This window comes from Plectropomus leopardus, chromosome 17, assembly GCF_008729295.1.
Source record: "Plectropomus leopardus isolate mb chromosome 17, YSFRI_Pleo_2.0, whole genome shotgun sequence".
Lineage (NCBI taxonomy): Eukaryota > Metazoa > Chordata > Actinopteri > Perciformes > Serranidae > Plectropomus > Plectropomus leopardus.
In genome coordinates, this window is record NC_056479.1 from 26,130,111 (window position 1) to 26,146,459 (window position 16,349).

The 16,349-nt window shown below is 37.3% G+C and overlaps 1 protein-coding gene across 1 annotated transcript; it reads left to right on the forward strand.

Moving 5' to 3' along the window:
- Positions 1-8,706: 8,706 nt before the first annotated feature.
- On the forward strand, positions 8,707-16,265 carry atp5mf (ATP synthase membrane subunit f). Its single transcript, XM_042504886.1, has 4 exons — positions 8,707-8,782; positions 10,902-11,009; positions 15,926-16,042; positions 16,154-16,265. The coding sequence occupies exons 1-4, from the start codon at positions 8,767-8,769 to the stop codon at positions 16,180-16,182; spliced, it is 270 nt and encodes an 89-aa protein (XP_042360820.1). The 5' UTR covers positions 8,707-8,766; the 3' UTR covers positions 16,183-16,265.
- Positions 16,266-16,349: the final 84 nt, after the last annotated feature.

Sequence of the window (16,349 nt, forward strand, 5' to 3'; positions counted from 1 at the left end):
CTTGTTTGTTTGATGACTTGCGGAGTTTGGTTTGTCTCTGGAACATATTTTCTCTTTTAGAGTAAAAAGTCTCAGTCGATCTGACCCGCTCATCCTCCTGAGCACAAACTGCCCGTGGCATCTTTGGCCAGCGTTGTCCTCCATTTCTCCTCCACTTTGCCCTATTATTTCCTGAACCCAACATAAATCTGGATTGTTACTGCATTACTGCAGTTATATATCCCTATAAAAGTGAAAAGCACTTGCCAGTAGATAAAAGCTGGATGTAGCAGATTTTTATATGAAGCCAGGAGCTGCAAGATGCAAGCTTTTGTAAATCTGACAGATTACGACAGTGTGTAGGCCTTGTTTTTTTCCAATGGGAATTTTTTTTTCATTAAATCCTATACCTTTAATAATGTGGAACAAGCCCACGACACCTTGATTGAATTGGACAACTCAATCGCCAGAGTAAAAAATGTGTGTTTGCATTGTACATTTTTGCAAACCATGAATGCATTTGTACAATATTTTAGTGTGTATGTTAAAACTTTGCTCAACAACGCTGTGGTTAATGTGGATCGGGTAAGGAACAAAAATCACTTGGTTATGTTTAGGAAAAGATCATATTTTGGCTAAAAACACCTACGACTGGTGGCACTAAAAACTGCTGGAAAAGCAGGGATGGGGCTGACTCTGTGGCTGTGTAGATATATAATTACAGTTATTAGAAATATAGTTTTGTTTTTTTGAATAATCCCCCACCCCCATCCTTTAATTTTCAGGTCATTCTCCTGCCACTTCTTTATTATTTATTGTACATTTTTATTCCAATTTCTTCCTTGCCTTTTTTCTGTGAAGAAATCAAACCAATTTGCTGAACTTTCAAAAGTGTAACTGCTAAGAAAACTGATGTCAGTCCAGGTTTTAAGGGGTTATGTACAGCCTCAGTGAGCCGCCAGCATTGTTGTCGAATCTTGTGTAACTTTTAAACTCTGTATCAGTGTTACTTGTTTCCTAACAAGGACAAAATGAACCGGTGACAGTGTTGTCTGCATGGCAGGGGAAGGTGAAGTCGACCTGGCCTTAAGCCTCTGCAGCAGATTAGACACAGACTGGTCCTCTTGCTTTACTGTGAAATACTGCAGCTGAGGACAGAGAAAAATAAAGTCACAGCACACACACACTCAAACACACACACGGAGGACACAAATGCGCGCACACAAGCAGGGCTGTGTAATTGAAATGGTAAAGGGTCTGGTTGTTACATAGCAACCTTTAATAAACAACGGCTGTAAGATGGAGACGATGATAATGAGAGACGCAGAGCGAGAGAGACGAGTAATTGAACTCTGGCTCTCTGAGTGTCTCTGAGCTTTGGTTACATGGCGTTCACTTTGAGAGCGGGGATTTGTTAGGGATGTGTGTGTGTGTGTGTGTGTGTGTGTGTGTGTGTGTGCATTGTGTGTTTAAAACAAAGCTTGAACTTACTGAGAGAGGAAGCACACACATGCACACAAACAAAAAACACACACTGACACACACGCACAGAGAGACAAACCTCTCCAGAGAGCGCGGATCAGATTTGAAAGGGAAACAGCAAAACAGAGAAGAACTATGAATAGAATTATCTCAACCATGAAAGAAGATTTCTCTCCTTTGACTGCCGCTTTCTCTATGTATCTATGTGTCTATGTATCTATCTATCTATCTATCTATCTATCTATCTATCTATCTATCTATCTATCTATATTGCTGCATTCATATTTACTGTATTTATGAGCTACGAGCACATAAACGGCACTCTAAAGTCATACTTACAAGTGGGAAATTGTGAAATTTCAGTGATACCCTACTTGCCCAGTCATGACAAAGCATGGAAACAGTGTCAACTATTGACGGTAAAAAATTAAATATTTTTTTATTTGTTCCTAGTAGCTATAATTTACTTTAAGTAGTTGCACATTTTAGTATTTGGATCTATTAGCTGTAGCAAGCAAGGAAACTAACTAAAAAGCATGCCAGGCAAGTATACTAACATTGATGATGTTATTTTATAACATGAGTTGACGTCATAAATGCACAAAAATGTGGGCAAAAGTCAGTGTGTTTGGTTGAAAGATGTAAAAACATGCCATTATTCATCTCTCTCTGCTGTTGCTGGCCGCCGGCTGTTTACAGTCCTGTAACTTCTTTCTACAGCACTAGGTGTCGTGTTGTCTTTCAGTTCAACTGTCTGTTCCACCAGTAGAGACCAGAGACTGAACTCTGGTGGTGCATGCTGTGCACTGCATGCAATGAGTTAATAGAAAGAGGAGCGCCTGTATTCATGATAGTATTGGAAAACATATATTCTGGTTTTTTAAATACCCTGATAAACTGTAATACAGTGATACCGCTCAAGCCTGTCGTCTATATTTATATATGTTTTTTAAATGTGGTGTCTCCATCATTTTCCTATATTAATCCACCCAGATCTCTCACCTATAAGTTGCTCTTTAAGCAAAAACTGACATCTACTTAAGGTCTTTTTTTGCACTGTTTCATATTCAGCAGAAGCGTAGCTTTCGATTACTCAACGTGCCATTAGCGGCCATTACATTTAAGTGTGCACGTCAATGTGAATGGGAAAGTTTGATTTAGTGGCTGAAGCCATTATCGCTGCGAGGAATGAAACGGTCCCTGAGGAGCCTTTCTGCACATGTAGTATCCTTTTCTTCGCTCTCTTTATTCATCCATGTCTGTCACATGCGCATGCGCATGCACACACACACACACACACACACACGCGCACACACACACACACACACACACACACACACACACACACACACAGAGGTTTCCTTCGGGACCCTCATCAGGCCAGTGAGCTCCTTTTAGCCGCTCCCCTGATGATCTCCATATCTCTAATGAGATTATTGTAGTAACAGGAGGGTTGATAAACCCCATTACCCACAACCCATCCCTCCTATCTGCCTGTCTCTTAACCCTTTAAAACCTGGCGCAACATCACTTTTCTTGTGCTGCTTTCAGATGCCTTTCACACGTATTCAAACCTTTGAAATCTGAGCAAATTAGTGCTATTACTTTCAAAAACATGGAAAAAAAGGCAATGATCAACTTAGTAGGAAACGTTCCGCAAAACTATTAAGAAATTATACATTTAAAAAATATCTTCAAAAAAAAGCTTGGGGAAAATAATTATCATAATTATATAATTTAATTATATATTTTTAACTATTTTACAGAATTATTATATTTTTAAGCACCTTTTCCTTTGTCATGTTTGCCTTACCCGGTCTTTTTTTTTTTTTTTTTTAAACTTTTTGTGTATTTTCTTTTTTTATTTATTTCTTGCAACAACTTGGTAAGAAATTTTCCACAAATTGCAATAAATAAGTAGATCTAGAAAATGATTTTTTTTTTCAAAGCTAGGGAAAGACTTTATTTCCAATTCTCATAACTACGTATTTCAAATTATGTCACAGAATAATTAGAATTTTTAAACACTTTTTAATTTACTTTCTTAGTTTTAACAAATCATTTTCATGTTATTTTCTTGTACTTTTAACTAATTTCTTGCTAATTTTTAGGTCATTTCTTTTTTTTTTCGCTCATTGCCTCCTTCTTGTGTTTTTGAAATAAATCAAGCCATTTTGCTCAAGTTTTAAAGCTGTTGTCATTCTACCTGCGTGCTCTCGACCAGGCAGAGAACAATAAAAAAACCCACACAGGTCACTGAGAGGAGGAGAAGGAGGAGACGGCAATCATGACAAGGAGTCAGTTAAGAGGGTGAAAGAGAAGAAGAGAGACACAGAGGGCAAAGGAGCAGGAAGAGAGAGGAGAGAAATCAATGTAGGAGAGAGGAAACAGCGAGATAGGGAGAAGAAAAAACTGCTGGCAAGGGCAGAGAAGTGGCACTTTTTAAGAAAACACAAGGAGAAGTGTAGAAAATGAAAGGATGTGGAGCATGAAGGATGGATGAACAGGGAGTGACTGGGACAGTGGCTGTTTAAAGGTCATGTGTATTAGAGAGCCGTGTGCAGAGACACCGCTCAGTCTGCTCCCCTTCTCTCTCCTTTATCCTTCATCTCCCTCCATCGTCCTCGTCCCGCTGCCAGTTTCCCCTTTTGTACTTACAGTCTTCATCTCTTCTCTGCCCTCATCCTCTTTCATCCCTGTCTGTCCGTCTATTCTTCACCGCCGCACAAACTCCCTCCCCCCTCTGTCTCTGGCTGCCTCTCCCTCTATCTCTCTCCATCAGCTTCAAAGAGCTGTCTCTGTGGCAGACCTCGAGGGCACCTGCCTCTTGAGGTGGAATAAAATCGTCCGTCCCCTAGTGCTTTTGTGCGTGTGTTAGTGTGTGTGTGTGTGTGTGTGTGTGTGTGTGTGTAGCCGGTACACACTCCTCTGAAGTACAGCGAGGCCCCGGGCTGTGCTGTAACAAACAAACAAAACCAACAAACAACCAGGTGAACCTGGACCAGAGGGTCGCGTCTGCGTGCGGGTTTACTCTCCAAATGAGATTATGTTACAGTGTTGTCGGTAACCTTTGCAGCCCAAATGAAATTTGTGTTCCTGCGTCTATCTCTGCCGAGTGTGTCAGTCCGTCACGGTGTGTTTACGTCTCTGTATGTTTAAGTGTGTGTAGATGTTCGATGAGTGCATTTGGGAATCTGCCACCTCTGAGGGCGTGTGCTGGCTCCTCAGTGGCATCGAGGGAGATTGGATTAGAGGCTCTGTGTGTAGATCAGCCACATGCAAGATGTTGGTTAAACCGTGTGTGTGACTGAGTGTGACCTTCGAGAGGAGAGGAGTGTTTTCTGCCCAACTGGCACCTTTTTATTTGACTGGGCCTGTAAAAATGGATTTGTGCAGCTTGTTGTTATTTGGACTTTCTGTATTCATTAGCTTCATTTTCATCAGTACAGACACTGAAGGGGACGCTGTCGCTGTTGTCAGTCTGCCACAATTTTAAAGCTGCACTAATATTTTTCAATAATGCTTGGGTAGGCAGTTTTGTTTTGGTTTCATCGGGCAAAAATGCCATTAAAAACTTTGAGTGTAATATATAGTATCTTTAAGTGGTCTGAGAGAAAATTAGACTTGTGCACCTCCTCTTGGCTCTGTTTTCATGTTTTAGGAGATCTAATATGTGATTGGAGATTTGGCCAATTACAGAGAAAGGGCGTTCCTATTGGCTGTAATGAAAGAGGAGTAGATGTGCATCTTCAGAGCACTTTATTTTTGTTCTTGCACTCATATTCAGACACAGAGTGAATCTTTGAGGGTCTCAGCAACTGAAACCTTTGTGAGCAACCCAAGAGTATGTTGTCTAGATGCAGGTTGAGACAAAGCGGTGTGTGTGTGTGTGTGTGTGTGTGTGTGTGTATGTGTGAGAGAGAGAGAGTCTGTGTGTAATATTATCACATCCCAATTCATTTTGATACACACCTGTGTTCTGTGAGTAAAACCCTTCACCAATAGAAACCAAAAAGCTGCTTTTACTTTATATGCAGACCCAGCGCGTTCTCATCCCAAGTCGTCACATGTTGCCACTTTACAGTGGACTTCCACGTCCACATATTACTCTCTAGGTATCCTTTTGCGTCTGCCGTTGATGTCCTGGGGATGCTGCTACCATGACGTCCCCATGATGTTCATGGTGCGATGATGCTGCACATGTTTATGTTTAGGCAACAAAAGCACATGACAACGCTCAGAGGGGTTTTTTAGCACAATCAAACACTGATCAAGATGTTTTTAGGCAACCAAAAACATCACAATTAACTTTCATGTGTTGAAAACACACTGAAAAGCTACAGCATGGCTGCAGTACTTATCCATCATTGTCATCATGGTCACTACTTGTCAATGGATGGCGTCCACCTGACAAACAAAGCGTCAAAACGTCCCATTATGTATAACTTTAAATCTATATAAACAAATGAGTTCTTAAAAAATATATTTAATTTTTTTAATTTTTTTATTTTTATTTTGAACCTAGTGACAGAGAAATGTTTGTACCGGGCTTTAAACATGTTTATTTCTGCTTTAAAGTTAGTGATTTTAACATGGGGGTCTGTAGGGATTTACTCTGTTCTGAAGTCAACCTCTAGTGGCCATTAGAGGAACTGCAGTTATTTGGACTTCTGTGTTAGCTTTATTTTCAGCCTTGGAGGTTGTTGCTTAATGCTGATGGGCTGTATATGATCTGAAAGCAAATAGTTTTTAAGATTATTGTTTGATTTTGTCAGAAGAGTCGGTTTTGATTAAAAGCATGGAAGGCATCAAGAAATAAGTCTTAGCAATTGTAAAAAAAAAATAAATAAATCATGTTGAATAAAGGGCTCTGATTGGACTATTTGGTGTCTGTCAAATTGTGTAATGCAGGAGAGAAGAAAAGAGAGGAGCGGAGGAACGTTTGGGTCAACATCCAGTAAAGAGAGCTGAATCATCAACATCAAAGACTAAAACCTGGTAAAGATTCATCCATGTTCAACAACACAATTAGTCAGGTATCCACCTACGTGACAGGTAGGTGGATACATGAATACATTCTGTGAATCCATGTGTGTGTTTGTGTGTGTGTGGTGAGAGGAGAGAGAGAGGCAGATAAAAAAGATAAAAAGGGAAAGCAGGGTGGATGTTGGACATCTTTATGAGTCTTCCATCTAATGAAAGTCATTAGAGTGAAGCAGGAAAATCAGTCAAATAAAGCAAAGAGGTTGCTGCTCAGTCTTGGATGAAGGCCAAAACCACCATGACACACCCCAATTCACTCTGTTTGTGTGTGTTTGTGTGTGTGTGCGTGCAGGAGAGGGAGACAGAGAGATGAGATAGAGAGGGGTGTATTGATCGGTGGGCGTGTTGAGAAGGGACCACAGCACCACCTCTGCCACACAAGCACAATAAGATCTTCACTGTATCTGCAGGTACATTATGAGCACAGGAGCTACTGTGGTGCTGCTCATTGATCGTCTGCTTTCTCTTGAAAAAAAAAACCTTTGATAGACTGTCAGGAGACACCAGTGTGGTAAACGCTTCAGGTCACTGTTTCAGAATACATGAGATCTGACCCACTTTTAAAGGAGCAAGAGGTTTAACAAAAATCTGAGGAATCAGAACATGATTTATTTAGATACCCGAAAAGCTGAGGTCTCAAATTATAATGCCACATTCAACATATATGTAAGTATAAATGCCAATATCAATGATTTAAAGTACAGTGTGCAAGATTTAGAGAGATTTAGTGGTATCTAGTAGTGAGGATTGCAACAGGCAGAAACATCTCCTGGTTTGAATTCCTTCAGTGTTCATTTTCTGGAGGTTTTTACAGAGAGCAGAATTATCCACAACAGTTTCTTCCTCTTAAAAACAAACCAATATGATGCTCAAAACCGGTAAAAACACAGATTAAAGCAGTTCATGTTACAAATGAGTGTTTTTCAAAAGCTGTTTGGCTCGTCCAAGATGGGCCAGTGCAGCACATGCTGATGTGTGTTCACCTTTTTGTCTCTGATGAATTAATCCAGATGTTCAGCAGTTTGTTCATTTACAGCCTTGTCTTTTTCCAGGAAGAGACTGCTGTAAACAATTCAGCTCAAAGGAAAAAACCTCTGGACAGGCACTCTCCGACATGCCAAACAGCATAAAGAAAACAAAGATTTGAAATGTGAAACTGCTTAATTGGGTGTTTTTACAGGTTTTAGTCCGTTTTTCTGTTTGTTTTGGAGAGGAAGAGACCTCTGTGGATAATTCGGCTCCCAGTAAAAACCTCCTCAGCTATGAACACTGAAGGGATTCTGACCAGGAAAAGTTTCAGCTGGTTGCAATCTGCAATCTTACACATTGGACCTTTTAAATGATCTATCCCAGCTGCAATTTAAGTGATGAAAAACATTATTGCATCAATAACTATAATTCAGTAATATATATTATTCTGAAAATAGCCATTCTGCATTATGGGTACTTTTACTTTTGGTACTTTGAGTACATTTTGATGCTGATGCAGGGCGGGGCTTGTACTTGTAACAGTGTTTTGCTAATTTTATTGAAGTAAAACAGCTGATGGATGAAGTACCTAAAAGCCATACAAGTATGGATATCTTTACAGAAAATGAAAGTTAAAGTTGCCTATTAAGATTTTACTTGAATATTTTAAAGCAGGCTTTCTGATGTTTATTATTTATACTTAAATATCACAAGTAATATCATCATATAAAATGCATCAGTGAAAGTAAAAGAATAACTAAATGCTCTGACTAAATTAGCAAGCTGTCAGAATTTTGACACAAATACAAAAGACTTATGTAAAGTACAGATAGTCCCAAAAATAAAAAGTATAGTAACAAAGAAGCCATCGTAACTTAGTATCATTAAACCACTAATTGATGACAGTAAGGTAAAAAATGCACAAACTAGCTGAGAGTTTGATGCACAATAAAACAACAAATTGCTGAAATTTATGTGCAAACAGTAAGGAAGTAGCTACCACCACAGGTGTGATTACACCTGAGTGATAAACTACAAACGGAGTTTCTCTTTCCTGAAACATTTCTGGAGGAGATCTTCATATACACCTTGTTTGTTGTTGCACCAGATGGTCGTTTTTCTGTGTAACGTGTTTTGATTGTAAATCCTTTTGGTCTAATTATGGGACTCTTGTTTTTATGTCTTCTGCTGCCCTCTACCGCATCGACCAAAAAACTACATCTCCTCCCAGAATGCACCTCGTCCTTTTATTCCCATGATTCTGCGCGGCGAATCCCTTTGCACAATTTCAAGATGGCGGACAGACCAGGTAAGACAGCGTGTCCTCTGCTAAAATAATCATAATTTCTAATCTATCTTGTGTTTAGTCGTTGGTATATCACCGCGTTAACGTGTGCAGTGTGTGTTTTTCTGGCGGGAAACCGTCGGTGAGTCACTTTAAGGCTTTTGTCCGGTTGAAGGCCTCGGTGAATCCGTGAAGTCACGTCAAGGACTTTGCGTGTCATTGCCGGTGTTTTGTAGTAAAAATGAATCTCAGAGTTACTTTTTGGGCATTTAACTTTTGATGCTTGTTGAACAAAAGCTTTCGATGTGATTGCAACTCGGACGAAGCATCTACTTTGAAGATGTCTTTGCATTTTACGCGGATATAACCGCCTCGCTAGCTAGCTAGCTTGCACGTTAGCCTGCAGACCCACAGTGCAAAACATTACCCCAAACTGTACAAACTCTGATATATTTTCATCATTTAAGCAATTCATCGCAAAGAAATAAAACAAAACGTCGTGTTTTGCTTTACTGTGTTTTTTTTAGCCGATGGGCTAAGATAACTTCATTGATTGGAGCTGTAATGTAGCTACACACATGCTAAATGTCCACTGTGTTAAAAGTTAGCTCCACACAGGAAACAACGAGCAGTTTTTTTTGTTTTACAGTTTATTAACCCTCTGAAATCCGAGCAAGTTGGTTTGATTCTTCCAGAAACACAAGGAAAAGTCAATGAAAAACTTCTCTAAATGACCCCAAAATCTATCAAAAAGTTACCAGAAAGTTACCTGGAAATAAATTAAATAAATAAATAAGTAAAATGTTTTATTTTTGTTTTTGTTAAGTAAAAACGATGACAATGTTGAAATATATCTATACATTTTTGTTTTGTAAACAGGATTTAAGTGTGTAATTATAATAATTATTCATCTAGTTCATTTTTCCTTTTTTAAGGATAATTTTTCAAAACACCTTCCCAATTTTTAAAAATACAAATCTTTAGGGCACTTTCTCTTACTAATTTCTATTTTTTTTTTAATGCTTTAGATTTAAGAAATCAAACCAATTTGCTCAGGTTCGAGCAGTTAAATTGGCTGTGTACGGCATCTAATTGTTGCAGCGCAAGAAAATTGTGAATTCATGTCTCAGTAAGTTTACAAACAGCAATAAAACATTACAACAAACAGAAAAAACAAGGGATTGGAGCACAAACAGAAATTATAAATCAGTACATGAAATGTTCATGGTACTCAGAATCAAGGTTGTAGTAGCGTTAATACTTTTAGATTGTATAATTGATGTAATGTATTATTTGAAATCATTTTCAAAAATTGAAGAGTGAGGTCAATGATTGGAAAAATTAGATTCATTAATGTAAGATTTTGCAAGTAATACAATAATATTGATATTATAGTAATGATTTGGTGGATGAAAACAGCTAGTGTAAAAGTCAAAAGTCAATGCAGTTAATGATTGTTGTGTGTATTAATTAGTTTGCTATCAAGAGTCTTGAATACTAGTCTTGTCTATAAATTGTAAAGCTAAAATTATTAATTCAATAGTTTTTAGCTACCAAATGAATTATCAGTTAATCTGGTGAAAGAGTAATTGGTTTAAATCTGAAAGGAAAAATGCGATAGGAAACTGTATGTCTTTTGGGTGCCAACAAATCAAGACATTTGAGGACATCATCTTGAGCTTGGGGAGTCACTGATTCATGTTTTTCACCATTTTCTGTTATTTTTTAGGCTAAGCAACTAATTGTGTATTTAAAAAAAATCCACAAATGAAGAAAGGAAAGTATTTGTTAGATGTAGCCCCAAAAACGCTGTAATGTAGTCAAAAATGCCCATTATAAATTTGTAAGAATCCGAGATGACGTTTGTAACTTTTATGTTTTGTCCTGGTACGTACGATAAACAAAAGCCTCATATTTGAAATATTGGAATCTGGAAATGATTGCCAACTTTGGTTGATTGAAAGATCTTCAAAATTTTTGCAGAATAATTTTCTTTTGACCGATTATTTAACTTGTTAAATATTTACTCTTTAGCTACATTTACTTTTTAAAATCCTGTGGATGAAGTGTTTATTTACTTCATGTATAAATCAGAGCCACAACATGTTCTTAAACTCTCTTTGCTGTTTCCTCTTGTGACCAGTTCCCGTAGTTGAGAAGCGGCTGTTGGACGTGAAACTGGGTGAACTGGGAACCTGGCTTGGAGGTCGCGACTTCAGTCCCAACGGTCTCATCGCAGCCATTCGCAGGGGTGAGAAAACCTGTTCTGACTTAAACTCTGTCATGACTTAAAAACGTTTAACAAGTGAGCCGACTTCTGAAATGTCGTCAAAAATTATTTAAAAAAATAAACAACAAAATGCATAAGTATACTATGTTGTCGACAATCATGAAAAACCATCATAGTATAGTACGTCGTCCAAACTTGAAAAAAGTCATAGTATAGCATATCCTCCAAAATCAAAAAAATAGCGTGCCAAGACACACCATTGCATAGAAATCTGCAAAACCGACTAAAAACATCATAAAATGGCATGTTGAAAAATCCACCAAATCATCAAGGCTGTTGAAAAAATTACAGAGAAAGCAAGGCTATAGTATGGCAAAAATGTCAAAATATGACCTCTCCAAAAAATAGCCAAAAATGCCTCAAAACAACTTAAAAGAGCCTTCTGACACATGCCATAGCATTGTTTGTTTTTAAAACGACCAAAAACACCATAATTTTGCATGTCGAAAAAATGACTGAAAAAACAAGGCTATAGTATGGCAAAAATGTCAAAATATGACATCTCCCAAAAATGGCTTAAAACCACTTGAAATCGCATAGAATAGCGTGCCAAGACACGCCATTGCATAGAAATCTGCAAAAATGACCAAAAACACCATTAAATGGCATGTTGAAAAATCCACCAAAACGGCAAGGCTATAGTATGGCAAAAATGTCAAAATATGACATCTCCCAAAAACAGCTTAAAATACCTCAAAACAACTTAAAAGAGCCTGCTAACACATGCAATAGCATTCTTTCTTTTTAAAATGGCCAAAAACGCCATAATTTTGCACGTCGAAAAAATGACAGAAAAAGCAAGGCTTTAGTATGGCAAAAATGTCAAAATATGACATCTCCCAAAAACAGCTTAAAATACCTCAAAACAGCATAAAAGAGCCTAATTACACATGCCATAGTATTTGTTGTTGCAAAAATGGCCCAAAACAAAAAAAGCATGTCGAAAAAATGACCGAAAAAGCAAGGCTATAGTATGGCAAAAATGTCAAAATATGGCATGTCCCAAAAATAGCCAAAAACACCTCAAAACAGCATAAAAGAGCCTGTTGACACATGCCACAGCATAGAACGTTGCAAAAATGGCCAAAAACATCATAATTTGGCAAGTCGAAAAAATGACCGGAAAAGCAAGGCTATAGTATGGCAAAAATGTCAAAATATGACCTCTCCAAAAAACTGCTGAAAACCACTTAAAACTGTGTAAAATAATGTGCCGAGACACGCCATTGCATAGAAATCTGCAAAAAACACCAAAAACACTTGGCATGTTGAAAAATCCACCAAAAAGCAAGGCTATAGTATGGCAAAAATGTCAAAATTATGACATCTCCCAAAACCAGCTTAAAATACCTCAAAACAACTTAAAAGAGCCTGCTAACACATGCCATAGCATTCTTTCTTTTTAAAACGGCCTAAAACGCCATAATTTTGCATGTCGAAAAAATGACCGAAAAAGCAAGGCTATAGTATGGCAAAGATGTCAAAATATGACATCTCCCAAAAACAGCTTAAAATATCTCAAAACAACTTAAAAGAGCCTGCTAACACATGCCATAGCATTCTTTCTTTTTAAAACGGCCAAAAACGCCATAATTTTGCACGTCGAAAAAATGACCGAAAAAGCAAGGCTATAGTATGGCAAAAATGTCAAAATATGACCTCTCCAAAAAACTGCTGAAAACCACTTAAAACTGTATAAAATAACGTGCCGAGACACACCATAGCATAGAAATCTGCAAAAAAACACCAAAAACATAAAAAAATGGCATGTTGAAAAATCCACCAAAAAGCAAGGCTATAGTATGGCAAAAAAGTCAAAATATGACATCTCCCAAAAACAGCTTAAAATACCTCAAAACAACTTAAAAGAGCCTGCTAACACATGCAATAGCATTCTTTCTTTTTAAAACGGCCTAAAACACCAAAATTTGGCATGTTGAAAAAATGACCGAAAAAGCAAGGCTATAGTATGGCAAAAATGTCAAAATATGACATCTTCCAAAAACAGCTTAAAATACCTCAAAACAATTTAAAAGAGCCTGCTAACACATGCCATAGCATTCTTTCTTTTTAAAATGGCCAAAAACGCCATAATTTTGCACGTCGAAAAAATGACCGAAAAAGCAAGGCTAGTATGGCAAAAATGTCAAAATATGACCTCTCCAAAAAACAGCTTAAAATACCTCAAAACAACTTAAAAGAGCCTGCTAACACATGCCATGCCATAGCATTCTTTCTTTTTAAAACGGCCTAAAACACCAAAATTTGGCATGTCGAAAAAATGACCGAAAACGCAAGGCTATAGTATGGCAAAAATGTCAAAATATGACATCTCCCAAAAACAGCTTAAAATACCTCAAAACAACTTAAAAGAGCCTGCTAACACATGCAATAGCATTCTTTCTTTTTAAAACGGCCTAAAAACACCAAAATTTGGCATGTCGAAAAAATGATCGAAAAAGCAAGGCTATAGTATGGCAAAAATGTCAAAATATGACATCTCCCAAAAACAGCTTAAAATACCTCAAAACAGCATAAAAGAGCCTAATTACACATGCCATAGTATTCGTTGTTGCAAAAATGGCCCAAAACAAAAAAAAGCATGTTGAAAAAATGACCGAAAAAAAAAGCAAGGCTATAGTATGGCAAAAATGTCAAAATATGGCATGTCCCAAAAATAGCCAAAAACACCTCAAAACAGCATAAAAGAGCCTGTTGACACATGCCACAGCATAGAACGTTGCAAAAATGGCCAAAAACATCATAATTTGGCAAGTCGAAAAAATGACCAAAAAGCAAGGCTATAGTATGGCAAAAATGTCAAAATATGACCTCTCCAAAAAACTGCTGAAAACCACTTAAAACTGTATAAAATAACGTGCCGAGACACGCCATGGCATAGAAATCTGCAAAAAACACCAAAAACTTGGCATGTTGAAAAAATCCACCAAAAAGCAAGGCTATAGTATGGCAAAAATGTCAAATTATGACATCTCCCAAAACCAGCTTAAAATACCTCAAAACAACTTAAAAGAGCCTGCTAACACATGCCATAGCATTCTTTCTTTTTAAAATGGCCAAAAACGCCATAATTTTGCATGTCGAAAAAATGACTGAAAAAAGCAAGGCTATAGTATGGCAAAAAAGTCAAAATATGACATCTCCCAAAAACAGCTTAAAATACCACTTCAAAACAACTTAAAAGAGCCTGCTAACACATGCCATAGCATTCTTTCTTTTAAAAAACGGCCTAAAAACGCCATAATTTTGCATGTCGAAAAAATGACCGAAAAAGCAAGGCTATAGTATGGCAAAGATGTCAAAATATGACATCTCCCAAAAACAGCTTAAAATATCTCAAAACAACTTAAAAGAGCCTGCTAACACATGCTATAGCATTCTTTCTTTTTAAAACGGCCAAAAACGCCATAATTTTGCACGTCGAAAAAAAATGACCGAAAAAGCAAGGCTATAGTATGGCAAAAATGTCAAAATATGACCTCTCCAAAAAACTGCTGAAAACCACTTAAAACTGTAAAAAATAACGTGCCGAGACACACCATAGCATAGAAATCTGCAAAAAACACCAAAAACATAAAAAAATGGCATGTTGAAAAATCCACCAAAAAGCAAGGCTATAGTATGGCAAAAAAGTCAAAATATGACATCTCCCAAAAACAGCTTAAAATACCTCAAAACAACTTAAAAGAGCCTGCTAACACATGCAATAGCATTCTTTCTTTTTTAAAACAGCCTAAAACACCAAAATTTGGCATGTCGAAAAAATGACCGAAAACGCAAGGCTATAGTATGGCAAAAATGTCAAAATATGACATCTCCCCAAAAACAGCTTAAAATACCTCAAAACAACTTAAAAAGAGCCTGCTAACACATGCAATAGCATTCTTTCTTGCAAAAAACGGCCTAAAAACCAAAATTTGGCATGTCGAAAAAATGATCGAAAAAGCAAGGCTATAGTATGGCAAAAATGTCAAAATATGACATCTCCAAAAAATAGCCAAAAATGCCTCAAAACAACTTAAAAGAGCCTGCTAACACACGCCATGCATAGCATAAAACGTTGCAAAAATGGCCAAAAACATCATAATTTGGCAAGTCGAAAAAATGACCGAAAACGCAAGGCTATAGTATGGCAAAAATGTCAAAAATATGACATCTCCCAAAAACAGCTTAAAATACCTCAAAACAACTTAAAAGAGCCCGCTAACACATGCCATAGCATTCTTTCTTTTTAAAATGGCCAAAAACGCCATAATTTTGCATGTCGAAAAAATGACCGAAAAAGCAAGGCTATAGTATGGCAAAAATGTCAAAATATGACCTCTCCAAAAAACTGCTGAAAACCACTTAAAACTGTGTAAAATAATGTGCCGAGACACGCCATTGCATAGAAATCTGCAAAAAAACACAAAAACATAAAAAAAATGGCATGTTGAAAAATCCACCAAAAGGCAAGGCTATAGTATGGCAAAAAAGTCAAAATATGACATCTCCCAAAAACAGCTTAAAATACCTCAAAACAACTTAAAGGAGCCTTCTGACACATGCCATAGCATAGATCGTTGCAAAAACGGCCAAAATAAAAGCAAAAAAAGCATATCGAAAAAATGACTGAAAAAGCAAGGCTATAGTATGGCAAAAAAGTCAAAATGTGACAATTCCTAAAAACAGCTTAAAACACCTCAAAACAGCATAAACAAGCCTAATGACACATGCCATAGCATAGATTGTTGCAAAAACGACCAAAAACAACAAAAAAAGCATGTATTTTAACATATTTTAGCTTGTAGAGCTCTCTTTATCTGTATCTGTATAAACTGAGTCTAACAGTTTTGGTGTTTGTCTTTCTCCTCCAGGCCATGAGAGATACTACAGCAAGTACATCGATGTGAAGAGAGGAGGCATCGGTGGTGTCGCCATGGTGCTCGGGGCCTACGTGGTACTGAGCTACGTGTGGCAATACGACCACATCAGTAAGAAACACACGTTTTTACAACAGTATTTCTAAAGATAGATACAATATTTCATCATTATTTTAAAAGGTGCGCACATAACCAGTAAATTGTTTCCTCCATATTTTGCAGAACATGATCGCTGGAGGAAGTACCACTAAGCCCTTTCAGCAGAAATCAGGCCTTGAACCTCTTTCTTCTCCCAACTGTTAAATATGTGACCAATAAACAATACTAAGATTTATTACTGGATCTCATTTGTTTGTTGTGTATTTAATAGCAGCTGTGTTAAAGAGACAGTTCACCTTGAAATAAAATATGCATATTT